The following is a 15,677-nucleotide window of genomic DNA, read 5'->3' as shown; positions in this document are numbered from 1 at the left end:
AAAAAAATCGCTTACAAATGGCTGTTTAGCGAATAAGAGGTTTTTGCTTGAAGGGCATAAGTTGAATTTTAAGAAAAAACTCAATCATTTTAGATTTCACAAAAGTTAGACCCTAACCCAGATAAAATCAAGTCGCCCAAAGCTGTACGAGAACGAGCATGCCATTTATTTTCTTATTTAAATCAATAGACGCAATCAAGCTAAAAACACATCAGCTTATACTTTCCCCACCGTAGTGCGATAAGGCTGACAAAGAGTCTGTGGCGCAACTCGCTTTATAACACAATAGAGCAATTAGTAAAAAGTCGTTTACAGGGAACTATTTTGCCTACAATAAAACATGCGCAACCAACAACAAAAAAAAACACCAAAAAACAAAGCGCACGTGTTGCGCATTCAGCAAAAGACGTCACACAATTTTGGCTTTTAAAATTTTCCACTTAAATTTTTAACTTAAATTTCAATTCCGCGTCACTTTTCCATTGAACACTCACCTTTTTTGTACTCGCCTGATTGCTCGCAGTCGGCACATCAGAATCCCATTCAGAGCTCAAATCATCGCTAGATGCATAGCCATAGTCGCGCGGTAGCGGCACTTCCAAAAACGATTTCGAGTATTGCGTATAACCAGGACACAAGTTCAGCTGTGGCGACGGTGAACGCCTTTGAAGTTGCATTTGACGACGATATGCACAACCACCAATGTCATGAATGCCCGGTGTACGCGGTGGCACCATAATAGTAGGCGGTGGCTCACTTAAAGACAAACCGTGAGCCTGTGCAAAAGCGATACTGCATCTGCGCGTATGCGCTAGATTATTAGCGGACTTTTTGCGGTAGATCTTCTTTGGTGGCGATACAGCGTGATTATGTGAGGCGTCCAATAATACCGGCGAATCTGGGCGCGATTGTTCATCCGCCTCGCGCTCAATGGCCTCCTCATCTTCTTCTTGCTCCTCATCTTCTATGTCATTGTCCTCATCTTCGCCATTATCATCCTCTAGATTAGTTTTGGCTCTCTTCATGTGTGGTAGACCATTCGTCGTCGATGTTGCGTTCATCGCGCTATTCGTGTGCACACAAAACTCTGTGCAATTACTATGGTCTAGTTCGACGGCTTCTTCAGCTTGCTCAGTATTATCGTCCTCAAATTTTATATTATCCACCTCTTCGGGTGGCACATCGGGAAAATGCAACAGTTTGACAGTCACTTTATTACCGGCTTCGTTGTAGTAAACTTCCTTGGCGCTCATTTTATCAAAATCTTCGTAAATTCGTACTTGCGGATAGGCGCACAAAGGCATTGTCACACATGCACACGCGCACACACACCAAAACTGTTGGCGTTCTGCACTTTTTCTAAGTTCACTTTCAAAACAAATATATATTTGTACACAATCAAATAGATTAAAACCACGATCTCGTCGCTTTCGGTGTATTCTTTACATAAGTCACTTTGAGTCTTTCAATCTTTACGACTCGCTGCTAAACTCACTCCATTTCACGTTAACCATTTTACTACAATGTACTTTTGCGTTGCTCTGCTGAAGTGGTAATGAATGAGATTTTACCTCGAGAAATATTAAGAGCTCTCAAAGGCAGCTCACACCCAGCTTTTCTGTTAAGCTCAGAGCTGCCTAATGTTTCCCCCCTGCCTAAACGCCTGTTTACTGAGTAAATATTTTCCATTGCCTATGGCAGTGATAAGAGACATTTATGTATGTTCGTACCTATCTACATATGAGCTCATAAATGCTGTCTACGTAAATGATTTGCAAATACCAATCAATCATTCCATTTAAGACGCCTGACTGCGAGACTGAAAGCTTTTTGTTTGACTGATAAGAAATATGAATATCTTAGAAGAGGCGCCCATAAATTTATTAATCGCTGGTTCGCTGATCTGATGATCAGCAGCCAATTGATAAACAAAAGTCAGGCGGGCGGTGAAATGAAACTTCTATTCCTAAGTAAGTCAAGTAATTAAATGCCGCTGTTAATCAGATCAGTTTGATCTATAGTGCAATAAGGCCATAAAAAACACGCTGAATGCAGCAAATTAAATTTTAGGTATTACTCAGTTTTTCCCGATGAGTGCCGAGTGCGTTCCTAATGATTCGAATAAACAGGTTACCCTATAAAAATTTAGTTAGTTACTTGAGATCCGGGTATGGCGGTATGATCACTGTTCGCAGCTGTAGTGGTCTCACATACCAAATGAATTTCGATTGAAATAGTCTACATAGTACCCTAGATCTACATAGTAACCTAGATACCCATATTAAATGCAGTACACGTATTAAAAAGCATTGAGCGTTCTGCTGACCAAGCAATCACTGACGTTATGACGCGATCGCAACGCAAGCAGACTGTTTCGACAATATGCCCTGCTTAGCTAACTTCTGCACTATTCTCATTAGTTGCCCGTTCTCTGCATGCCCGACGATTGAAATCCAAGTGTTCTTTGCTCAGTCCACAAAAAGGCGGATTGTGCAAACTGCGCCAGCTATCGCGGAATCAGCTTTCTTAGTATTCAAGCTTATTGTTCGAAAGACTGAAGGCCAGCGTGAATCATCTGATTGGATCTTAATTGGCCTTCAGATGTGGTAAATCTACCATCGATTCTAAAACCACCTTCGAAAGTAAGGAAAGTTAGCTGCCTATATGCCGCTACGTCTGTATTTGACTTCCTCGCAGAACTTATACGGCTGTGCAAAATTAAGTTTAGCAACACCACCAGCTCAGTCTGAATTGGGAAGGACTTCTCCGAGCCGTTCGAAACTAAGCGAGATTTCAGACAGGGTGACCCCAATCGTGCGATTTTTTAATTAGATGCTGCGGAAAATAGTACAAGCTGCAAAACTAAACCGCTCTGGAATGATATTCTATAAGAGCACGCAATTACTGGCGTATGCTGGCGACATAGACAACCTCGGCCTTAGCACACGGACATTAAGTTCTGCTTACTTCAAACTGAAAAGGAAACGGAAAAGATGGGGGTGATGGTGAATGAGTACAAAATTATGTACCTGCTATCACCAAGTAAAAAATCAGCGTATTTACGTCTTGGCAACCACGTCATTGTTGGCAGCCATAAATACGAAATAGTAGGGGACTTTGTTTATTTGGGAGCCAGCATTAACACAAACAGCCACATCAGTCTAGGAATACAGCAAAGAACACCTCTTGCCTATAACTGCTACTTTCGACACAAATGAAAGAAAACCCGTTCGCTATATGGTTCTGAAGCATGGGCCATGAGAACATCAGATGAGGGAGCTCTGGTGGTGTTGAAGAGACAAGTTTTTCGAAATATTAAGCGGCCTCTACATGTTGGCGATGCGAATACCAAAGCAAATTCAATGATGAGCTGTACGAATTAAATGCAGACACCAACATAGTCCAGCGAATTAAAATAGCGCATGCGCTAGGTCATTTTATGCAAAGGAAAGATGATAATTTAGCCAAAAATCTATTCTAATCGGAATCCGCCAGTGGAATAAAAGGAATACTGCGGCCTCACTCCACTGGAATGACCGGGTGGAAAACGATTTAAATTCACTAGGTGTTACCAATTGGCACCAGTTAGCTTAACGAAGAAGCGGGCGGCACGCCTTGTTGGACGGTCATAAGCATTTTAACGGTTATGCGCCAATTAAGCAAGTAGGTTAGGTTGAATTGGCCGGTCCATGAGGACCTCACATCGACTGCATGAGTTCCGTAGTGTTACCAGAAGTTTGTTTTAACGACCAAACTGAAAACCCCTATCTAAAACCAGGACCTATGTTATAAAATAACTCCGTCCTCTTGGCTAATAGTAGAAGCTTTCTAGGACTTATGTCACTTGCTGCTTCTAAATCTGACAACTGTATCACTCCTAATAGGGCACGAGCACAGAACGTGTTCGATCGTTTCCTCCTCCAACCCGCACTTTCTACATCTGCTATCACTGACCAAGCCTAATTTATAGGCATGTGACGCCAGAAGGCAGTGTCCAGTCAGAATACCAGTCATGATTCTACAGTCCTCTCTTTTTAGTGATAGAAGCAACTTTGTTAGTCTAAAGTTGTAAGACCTACACATAATCCCCGCGCTTGAACCCACGCCTTTCCCGTTTGGTCTATCTTGTGCACCTCTCGCCTTCTCTTAATCTATTACTTACTTACTTGCCGTAAGTACCCAGAAACATTTGAACGCATGAAGATCTCTGATTTCCCATTGGTTGAAGTCTTATTCATAAGACCTTTCCTGTGCAATAGGAAAGTTCGAAGACGCTAACGGTGATGGCTTTCGTACTATCTTTTGAGGAGTAGGTAATGAGCAATTGGTCCTACCGGAGGACCGGTTTTAAGAAAACCCGGGATTTACTTACATACGTATATCATCAAATTAATTGTTTGATAAATTGCGCGATGAATTCTAATAATGCGATTGCTCAATCTTTTTCTGGGTCATTTTTTATAAATCTTCATTTTTGCGATAATATTTAATTTTCTTTTCACGCTTTAACGCTAAACTCGTTTCGGACAGTTTGGCCATTAGCCGCGCGCATCTACAACATTAAAGTTAACAACTTCATAAAAGCCTATTAGCCATGCGAATGTGTGACGCGCTGCAGCGCCGAAGCAATCCAACACAATCACGAAGATTGCCACATCACAAAAAATATTAAATGAGCGAATACCAAAGAATACGAAAAGAATCAGCTGGTAGCCAACGAAACGTCAACAAACGTCAAGCAGCCAGTGGCGCGCCACATTCATATTTTATCACCCGAGGTGCGGCAACGACATTTGTAAAACATGCAGTACAGTTATTTTCTATTTTGTTGCAAAGTACAGCCCGCGCGTCAAAACGCGTCTTGCCAAAATTTGATGCAAGATGCGTGGAGAAAAAAATAGAAATATTACAAAAATGTCAATAAAAACGATGCTTTTAAATTGAAAATGCGTGAACGCACCATAAATGGACGGCACATTTTTTGGCTGCGTCAATTCGTTGACATTTCGTCAAAAAACCGCTGCTTAAACAAAAAGCGCGCAATGAAGGCACGCCATTTCATTGTAAACACAAGTTTTATAATTTGACCATTTTCATTATTATTACCTTTATATTAAGTCCCTTCATGTTTGCCCCTCATTTCCATACGAACTTTTGACCCACGGAAAAGACTTTTTCGGTAACTTCCCGTTGAGCTAGACACTTAGAACATACTTCAGATCTGGGAGACATTACAATGCAAGTGAAAAAAAAATCCGCTAGGTGGCGCACGGATCGAGATATACAGAAAATTAATTTTAAAATGGAAATTTTGCGTTCGACTTTTAACTAACTTCTCGGTGATCCAGAGACTTGAAACTTAGCACATAGTATGCGGGTCGTTGGCACTACAATTCGTGGAAAACAAAATGCCGCCAGGTGGCAGACGAATTGAGATAAACGAAAAACCCTTAAAAAAACGCAGGGAATCTTGCGATCGATTTTTAAGTAACTTCCCGGTGAGCTAGAGACTTGAAGCTTGAGCCGTGAGTCAGAACCCGGTGACAATGCAATATTTGATCAAAAAATTTCGCTAGGTGGCGCATGGACCAAGATATTAAGGAAATTAGTTTTGTTTTGGGAATTTTTCAATTCATTTTTAACTAACTTCCCGGTGACCTAGAGACTTGAAACTTGGCACACATTTCGAGCCTTGGTGACAATACAATTTACAGAAAACAAAATTCCGCTAGGTGGCGCGCTAAGTGCGATAACTACAAATCCTTGAACAACGAGCGGAATCTTGCAATCGATTTTTGAGTAACTTCCCGGTGAGCTGGAGATATGAAACTTGAGCCGTAAGTCAGAACCGGGTGACAATGCAATATTTTATCGAAAAAAATTCCGCTAGGTGGCGCATGGATCGAGATATTAGGAAAATTAATTTTAATTTGGGAATCTTTCAATCCATCTTTAACTAATTTCCCAGTTACCTAGAGACTTGTAGCTTAGCATATAGTTCAAGACCCGGTGTCAATACAATTTATAGAAAACAACCTTTATAATTTTAAATCCCAAAATTCTTTTACCAGAGCTATTGTTAAAGTTTTTTAGTAAAAATTCAACAAGACTATTTCTGTATTAAAGGAAAAAATTCCTTCTATTTTTTGGTCCATTTATATAAAGGTAGTCCTTAAATTTTTTTTATCATCTTTTTATTTGTTTTTTTTTTTTTTTTTTTTGTATTATATTGCTTATTGGAAATGCTGATTTCTCGTGAAGTCTCAAAAAGGAATTCTGAATACCACCCACGACGTCGGTTTCTATTTTAGCGTGTATTATTTTCATTACTTTTGTTATTTCATATAATTTTTTTTTTGCTTTTAATGCATTATTGCCATTTTTCATTTAACAATAATTAATGGTTCCAGCAAATATGCTCCTACGACACCTGCTGCTATGTGTGAACGTACCATAAACGTATGCTCTAAGCAATAATGTGACAATGTTGGCTATCGAGTTTCAATTGTTTTCATTCTAACAATTATTCTATCAACGTCACTGCAATAAAACAAAAATGCGTTAATTGTTTAAAGCGAAATTATTTTGTTTCCAGTGAAATGGGCGCTGTTCGCCACACAAATTCAAAAACAAAAAAGTTGTTGTTACCAGAGTAAAAATGCAAAACTTTCCTGAGGAGAAGTCAGTAACTAGTGATACAAGTTTCTGGTTTGGAACTAGACCCAAAGTGACAAATAAGTACTAGTTCGTTAGTTACTAGATTTTCTACAGTTATAAAATTGAGAGTTTCGATTTTTATATTTCATATTTAAATACTTTTGAGAAATAGGCCAGCAACAAAAAAAACTGCTACCAGCTTCAAGGGGCTTCGATTATGAGAATACCTTCTTTTCCTACACTTTCCAACCGGTTTGGAACTATCTAAAAAAGAATTAATATCGTACTAGAAGCAACATATAGACTTTCAGTCCGGTTCGGAGCCAACAAAATAGTACCAAGAAAAGAATTAGATCTTAGCTGTAAGTTTTTAAAATAGTCCTGAACTATCGAAAAAGTGCCATTAAACAACTGGCCGGCCAATAAAGATCTCACATAGACTGAATGTGTTCATAGTGTTACCAGAATTTGTTCGACGACCACCCCCAATAAGTTACCAGGACTTATAGCTTAATTGCTGCCTCGAGATCTGGCTGCTCTTGCGCCCCTAGAAGCCGGAAACTTGATCTCGCGAGCGCAGGAGACGAACACGGAACGTGCTCAACCGTTTCTTCCTGCAGCTGGGACTTTCTACATTTGCTGTTAGTTATAAGCATGTGACAGCAGAAGGCAGTTTTTAGTTCGTATGCCCATCGTGAGTCTTCTCTTTTCAGAGATATGAGCCACTTTGTGAGTCTAATGTCGTAGGGTTTGCACATAATCTTCGAAATTTTGAGCCCCGTGCTTCTGTCCTTTCCTGTTTGATGGATTATATGCAACTCCAGTCGCCTTTTAATCTCTAACAAACGGATTGGGGCGTTTACGTCAAGTTTTGCTAGATATCGAACAAACTCTTGTTCAGAGCTCAGAGCACCTTTTTCTTTAAGGAAAGAAATCCAAGTGCTTTAAGAGCGGCTAAAACAAAGGAAGATATCTAGAATTGCGCTTAAAGCTTTACTCGCTATTTTTCCGACTGCTTTTTAAATGCATAGCTACTAGAATACCTATTAAACTTCTTAAGCTTAAAGCTGGTCAAAGCGTTATTTGAAAACTGGTTAAATACAAAAAAAAAAAACAAAGCCCAATACCTCCTAAGGTCGAGCTTCTCTTCCAATTCGCATCCTTCTACTTTTTAATTATTCCTACCAATTGGTGCGACGAAACCTACTTGTTTTATGCCGACTCCGAACGGCATCTGCAAGCGCGTGTCATATTTGACGTCAATCAGTCTATGAGTCAGACGCAAAAGACCGGCTTACAAAGAAATTCTAAATTGCTGCCAGCAAGAGAAATAATTTATTGCAAAACTCCATTAACTAGAAAGTTACTCATAAGTTAAACAGAATACTAATCAGCTAAGTTAAATATTCAAATTAAGTAAATAGCCTAAAACTTTTTTGAAATGGAAATATGAAAAAATATTTAATTAATTATATGCAAAATAGAACAATTAAACGCATATTAATGAAAACTGGGCATGAAGCGCGAGCAAAAAGTAGAGAAGAAGAAGAAGCGACAGAAAAAAAGAAGAGCGAGCTGAGCGAACAAGTGACGCAAAGATTTTGACGTACACATTCTAAAATCGCGCTGAAAAAATGTCGAATTGCCAAATTCATCAAACAAAAACATGCAATAAATTAACCTAAAGACAGAAAAGTAATAATAAAAAAAGAACACAAAAACCAACAATAACAATTACGTTCTCTTATTAAATTTGCATTGCAAATGAAACTGTTTCGGATGATACGAACGTAAACAAGCAAATGCATTTAGCTGAGGTAGGCAAACGCTTGACCCATTGGGATGGCATGAAAAACCTAAATGGTACGAAGTGGCACCATAAAGAAGCAATGAGAAGATGGAAGTAGGAAACGCGTCTAGCAATATGCATAATGGAAGCGCTTGGTCCAAAGCCCGCCAAGCATGGAACCATGTGTGCTCACATATTACACTTATGTATGTGTATGCATAGTACTACTGGTATGTGAATAAATAAATACAATGCGCGATAACCTCCGAAGAGATTTTAGGCCGAGCTTCTCTTCTCGTGCACCTATTAATCACCACACCACGGCGGCCGCTATCATCTGCATCTATGAATTTCGTTCAATAGTCCTTAGTTCAAATTAAATTTCATTTATTATATTTAAAAGGTAAAAACGCAAATTTAAGTTGTAAGGAATTTAAATAATAAGCGTTTTAAAAAAATATGTAACAAGCAACCTACATTATTATTTGCATAAAAATCATTTAATGAAAACTAATCGAGTCTTTTGTGATATTTAAGGAACGTCACTCATACGCCATGGCGCACGGAGCTGCTGACCCGAAAAAACTTTGAAGGAAAACATTTTTTTTATTTCCAGACACGAAATGTGATTGCTTTAAACAGTTTTCTAAGAATAATGGAAATGCTCATGGTGCAATAAACCAGAAAGGTGAAGTCAGTATTACCAAATGGAGTCGCATCTGAAAATACTCGCCCTCATATATTTAGGTGTTGCTTCTTGACTTATTTGCAGCATTGATTTTTTCAGTATCATAAAAAAATACTACGTTATTGTCTTTCTGAGATGTGAAGACACGTGCAGGAAAATAACGGCCTCGGTTTGTATCCTGAGAGGAAACGTACAAGTTTTAGTCAACGGATCCGAATAGCTGGATCTTCAGAGTATCACATTGTCCTCAATTAAGGAGTATGGAAACAGTATATTGACGTATTGAGTACCTGAGAGGCTTGTATAATGAAAACTTGTGATTGACGGTATTCGGCCCTGAGACCCGATATTTATCTGTGTAAAGCAAACGTTAAGAGGTAGGTTAGTTGAGAGATGGATGGTGTAAAAATGTATAGCGGCAGTGGTTTGAACCAACGATGCTTCAGCAAATCAGAGTTTATAGATTTACCTGATGGCAAAAAACATTGGCTTATCAGAAGAACTCTGGCAAACCCTAGAAACGTTTAGTCATACAGGAAATACTCCCTCCCGTATGATCAACGAATTTGGATACCTCCTTCAAATAATTGCGTAGATAAAGCGAACGCAATTTTTTCCTTATAGAGAGCATAGCACTGCCCAAATCTTCAAAACATTTTCTCTATACATACTTTTTTCTTCCTACTTTTACAACCCAAAAAATTCGACCCACCCTAATGCGCATACAATAATCTATAATATAATACGTATAATTGGCGCATATTGCCGTCAATTGTTTACACTGTTTATTTTCACGTTTATCACGTCCACTACTCACACTAACACAGCTACAAATTAATCAAAAATTTCAACAAAAAAATCGCATTTTAATTAGGGTGTCTTTGTGTTAGTGCACATGAGTGAATTTAATAGTTTTAATTTTTTTCTGATTTTCCTTTCCTGCGCGCCTCATACAGTAACTGACGCAAATTAATACTTAATAATGCAAAGAAAAATGTGAAATTATTATAGATGCACACACATACATACATACACACACATTTACATGCAGCTCAATTCAATTAAGATTAACAAGCGATACCAAAGCTTCAATTGAACTCATTCGGACAGCTCGTCTTGTGAAGTAATTATTTTGCATTACAAATTGGATATGTATTCAAAAGGCTTACTACAAACACATATACATACAAACAATTATATGCAAATCCACTTCTCAGGAATTTTGAAATGCAGTAATCAAAATAAATAAATTTACACACACCCCAAGTCAGAACGTCAATTCATACATGAATGAAATTCGTTCCATAGCACAAAAGCCAAGTAGCGTCCCAATACTCGCAAATACACATGTATGTAAGCAAATATGTACATATGTATGTACATATGTATATGTGGTTGCACTTAGTACTTGTATTTAAAGTAATGCGTACAAAGTAGAGGTTTACGCCGATAACTACATCGGCGGCGGCGGCGTAAGCACTATTACATACCGGCGGCGGCGGCGTGGGCGGCGCGACGGCTTACGCCGGTGTTCTTACTTTATAAAGCTTGATTTTTCTACTTAAAAAATAATATTTAGGAAAGGTTTTGTTTGTATGTATTTAAGGAAATCAACGTCTTGGCCATTTCGGAAAGGCCCCGGGGTTTGCCTCAAAGTCTCGCGGATCATTCAACTCCTTACGGAGGGACTGTCCTGCATTCACTTACTCCAGGGAGGCTTCGAACCTAACCTGATCTAAGGGTCGGGTTCTGCTGCGTAGGCCGAAAAAAATTTGAGTACTTAAAATTATCACACTTTTGTCTGTATGTCTCGTACAAAGCATAGTTTCACCGAAGGAGATGTTCTGGTCTAACTCCTAATACTCGTGGCACAGTTTTAACGATTAAAACCAACGCTGGCCTATTGTTGATCGTGGCGAAGTGCGCCTCTAGTTTTTTCGGCTGTTCTAAGAGCTATAACTCCCGATGTGCAAACAGTAGTAATCCTGTCTACCACCAGTCACTACCACGCCTTCTGGCCCTCACACCACATGCCAGCACAGAAGTTATAGGAATCCGACTTCGAACTCATACCTTCGTCGACGTCACTTTCCTAGAAGCCCTAGGTGTGACACCGAAGACTTTCTAACTGATTTTTTTGTCCCGCTATGCTGCCGAGGTGGTGTGATGGTAGCGTGCTCCTCCTGCCACACCGAAGATCGTGGGTTAACGAGCCGGGCAAATCAGATGCCGTTCGGAGTCGGCATAAAATAATTTGTAAGAAAAATTAAAAGGAGCACGACGCAAATTGGCCTAAAATCTCTCGGAGGTTATCGCGCCTTACATTTATTTATTTATGATGCAGAGCACTACCAGAGAAACACCTTAAAACATTCGGCCAAGGATGCCGCCCTCGAAATCATAAACAGTCCAAGTGGATATTATTGCGTAACTTATAGGTGAAAATAGTATAATACTACATAATAAATTTTACAAAGACCCTGGATAATTTTTTTTTTAAATATAGGCCAAAATTGTTAAATCAAACCGATATTTAAGAATGAAAGTCGACCGATTTTAAGTTGAAAGATGTTAATGTTAGGCTCAGTCCAAACTGTTGTTTGCATGCCTTTTTATACAAGAATTCATTGTAAATAACCGCCTAGCTTCAGTTTTCAGCCTAGTTCGACTGCCCACTACGTTAGGGTAGTAGAACACCCGGTCATTTGTTCGACTGTCTTGGGAAAGCTTTTGCTTCACCAATTTGAGTGTTCCTGCGAAGGACAAAGCCTCACCTGGTTAATATGTATATGTGCAAAGTGATTTTTCAAACCCTTCTCATACGTGCATATATCATCAACTTAAGTCTTGGCTGAGAATCATTTCAATGGAGTATTTAAACCCCTGAAACCAACTAAAAGATTTTGCGTCCTTGATTTCACTTATTCTTTCATCCAATCGGGGTATAGATTTATTTTTTTTTTTTTTTAACTTGAGGACAATTTGAAAACATGTTCGACTTGGGTCATTTTATTTGAACTTATTGTTCTTTACTAATTTTTTTTTTAATTTATGCAAAGTGAGCATTTAAATTTTTTATATAACGTTTACTTTAGTGCTATTTTTTAATAACTTGGTGAATTTGGTTATGCAAAGTCCGTGTTAAGCTGACATCGAAAACGACTGTTTTTTAAATAACTTTTGAACAGTTAGAAAGAGTTAAATTTCGCAATTGGATTCTTAGTGGCAGTGATGCGCATCCGTTGATACCCCTTTCGACCATATCGGACCAATTTTCGACATGTACAATAAATGGTGACAGTCTTAAACGGGTAGAAAACATAGTAACGCGCCGAACGCCGCCGCCGCCGCCGCCGATTGTGTAAACGACGAAAATCGGCGGCGGCGGCGGCGTTTATCGGCGGCGTATATCTCTAGTGCAAAGTCAAATGGGGTTTCTAAAATTAAAGATTAGCTAGAAATTATTTATTTACATTGCGTTGAAATTTGACATTTGTGCGGTACTGGGGCCAACGAAAGCGCAAACGATCAAGCAATCTGATGAAACTCAAGGAAATACGTCAAAACTATGAGCTCATACATGCAGTTCCATAACAATGACGTCGTAAACGTATTTTGACTCTGGTGAGTATTATTACTAGGTCGCTTTTTCCATTTTATTCGAGCTATTTTAATAACTCTTTTTGACGTACATTGCGCCTTACTTAAATTTGGGAAGGCCATAATGAAACTCTCGCAAATGTGGTCGAATATGAACTAGTTTATGTATGTATGTATGTTTTCGCTCCACTTTTTTGTAGAAAAAGAGCTGCCTTATATTTAAAATGTTTGTTAAAGGCCATATCTCTAGAGGTCTTCGTACTGGCGTCGAAGAAAAAATTGGTTAGCAGCAATCACGAAAAAAGTCTTACGATGAAGAACCGCAGGAAAGGACGCTGCTTACAGGACACTATGAAAATCGAAATAAACAAAGAAGAATGGGTGTTCAAAAGAGAAGCGAGACACCTTTAAGGCAGAAAGGCTTGAGGGCGAAGCGCTTGCGCTGCTAACCCGCAAGAATAAGGAACACAACTTTTACGAAGAAACTTGTCAAGAGATGAAAAGTTTTAATACCGGGACAAATTGATTTAAAAACGAAAATGACGAACTGGAAACTCAGATTAACGAAGAAAAAATTCTCGGCCTTTCTTAATAGACTGCGATGAAGCACCCAGGATAGATGATGAATCCGAGCTAAAAAGATTCAAGGGGCTTTTAAGCTCTGTAAAAGGCTTTATAGCTTCACAGTTTGTCAAATACGATGGTATCAAACACATATTTAGAAGGCAAGGCTCTGGCGACCACCCAAAGTTTCTCATGGAAATAGGGAGTGAGGGCGGGATGGCGTAAAAGGTTCAACGGCACCGGATCTATATCTGGAAAAGGACCATCAGTGTCGATAATACTCCCTAAAAAGTTCGGAAAATGCATTTATCGCTACAACAAGAAGACAAATCCCAGTCCACAGGCGACGATGATGAATTAATGTTTCTGTACACGACTGTGACATAAATACGATTAGTGTTTCCAACCGGCGCCAGTTACCTTAGCAAAAAAGCGCCTGAATCTAATTGGAATGTCCATTCAGCGTACCAGAGGCCAAAGTCGTTTATAAAATTGTAATGCTGGAATATATAAAACGATCGAGATAGCTTTCATGCACTTCGGCACGTCAATCGATAACTTTCATTTATTGTTTTTTGTTTTTGTTTAATTGCCATTTCTTATCTCTACAAAAGGGTGCGTTCGGCTTTTAACGACAGCCAAAAAAAAATTCCATTCTTACTTCAATTTTAAAAATAATTGATAATGAAGCTATTTGCCTTTAATTGGAACAACAAAAATATTTATTTATGAGAAAACAATTAACGAATGAAAAGCCAAGCAAAGTAAAATTTTGTATTTAATGAGATATGCGAGTGAATATCTATCAGTTGTGATAAAAACAACAACAACAACAACAGAATGTGTGAATACAAGTGGCATATGGTAAAGTAGAAAACAAACAAAGGAAAAATTCAAGCACTTTTAATTAATTCCATAATTGTTAGATAAGTAAATAAGTATGTATGCATGTGCGTGTGTATGTTTGTTTACGCATGTGTTAGATAGGGTCAGATAACTAAGACAATTAGTTATGGTAAACATGTCAGAAATATGTATGTACTCGAATACTGAGGAAAGAAAGATCAAAGTGAAATGAACTCGTAAACGATTGGACGCATATTTTTTGAATGACGTCAACAGACGCATAAATATTTAAGCAAAACATATAAATATTAGAAATACGAGGAAAATTGAAAACTAAGCGAATTGTTTTAATGAAAACCAACCAATTACACGCAAACATATTCGTAGCACCTGAAAAGATGGGTACCGGTGCGTGTATGTAACATTTTTGTTTTTTATTTTATTCATTAACTAGCAGACCCGGAAGATGTTGCTCTGCCCTAAATTTGGTCTATCTGCATACATTTTAATAAACTTGTTCCGCCTAACTTTGCCCTCCCTCCTCTACACTTTTTCCTAATATTTTTATTCACTCCTCCCTCCGTCACTCCTCTATCTCCATCTTCGTCTCATTCAATCTCTTTCTCAGCCTCCTTCTCTCTTTTTTCTTCTCTCAAGTTATTCTCATTCTTCTCAGTCCCAGTCCCACTCTCACTCTCAGTCACAGTCCCAGTCCTAGTCCTAATCGCAGTCCCAGTTCGTCTCTGGTCTACTTCCCGGAAAAAAGGTAAATACTAATATAGGCAAATTTATATACCACATTTCAGGCAAATCGAATAGGACGTATGTAAATAGGTATGTGGGTATTATTAATTCATGTCTTTATTTCGGCTTCGCATGCATATTTATCAGTTTTGCCAGGTTGATGCGACTAAATCGAATATCACAATGAAAATTACTTTAAAGCTCGCAGCAACAGCTTTCATTTGATATCCATAATACACACACATTCTAGGCGTATCCGGGTCCATGTTTTGGCCTATATCTCGAGACCCTAGTCACCCAGCGGTGTAATATTTACTTACTTACTTACTTAATTAGCGCTTAACCGTCTAAACGGTTACTTTTACTCTGTACTAAAGTACACATCAACAGCTTCAATTTGATACCCATAATGTAAAAACACTGTCTATGCGTTCACGGGTCCACGTTTTGGTCTATATCTCGAGACCCTGGTCACCCAGGGGTATGAAAATTACAATCTACTAAAGCACTCATCAACAGCTTTCATTTTTTATCCATATTCTATAAACACATTCTGGGGTACCCGGGTCCACGTTTTGGTCTACATCTCGAGACCCTGTGCGTCGATCTCAACCAAACCTATGTGCAAACCACCGTGAGGTATACGCAACTTATGTGAAATTTTGAACAAAATCGACCGGCGCATCTCTTCAAACACCGGCTACAAACTAACACACATTTTAGCCTTTCTTTTCATATATAAGATACATTCATTAATTGGCGCTTAAACGCCCCCAAGCGGGTCTGGCT

At 38.7% G+C, this 15,677-nt stretch overlaps 1 protein-coding gene across 12 annotated transcripts in view; it reads right to left on the bottom strand.

Annotated features, from left to right (window-relative positions):
- LOC137248485 (inositol-trisphosphate 3-kinase B-like) overlaps positions 1-15,677 on the bottom strand; it is a 95,360-nt gene that overhangs the window by 29,726 nt on the left and 49,957 nt on the right. For 3 of the 12 annotated variants that reach the window (XM_067779412.1, XM_067779418.1, XM_067779414.1), the window contains exon 2: positions 495-1,544. The exons of 3 other annotated variants lie outside the window; for them this stretch is intronic. In XM_067779412.1, the coding sequence (XP_067635513.1) occupies positions 495-1,304 (810 nt within the window). In that variant the 5' untranslated portion in view covers positions 1,305-1,544. Of the gene's footprint in view, positions 1-494; positions 1,545-5,106; positions 5,943-15,677 lie in introns of those variants that run through there. 6 more of the 12 variants (XM_067779413.1, XM_067779416.1, XM_067779417.1 and 3 more) reach the window with 3 other exon arrangements.

The sequence above is a fragment of the Eurosta solidaginis genome, chromosome 4 (assembly GCF_040869045.1).
Source record: "Eurosta solidaginis isolate ZX-2024a chromosome 4, ASM4086904v1, whole genome shotgun sequence".
NCBI lineage: Eukaryota > Metazoa > Arthropoda > Insecta > Diptera > Tephritidae > Eurosta > Eurosta solidaginis.
This window is presented reverse-complemented; position numbering and strand designations above follow the sequence as displayed.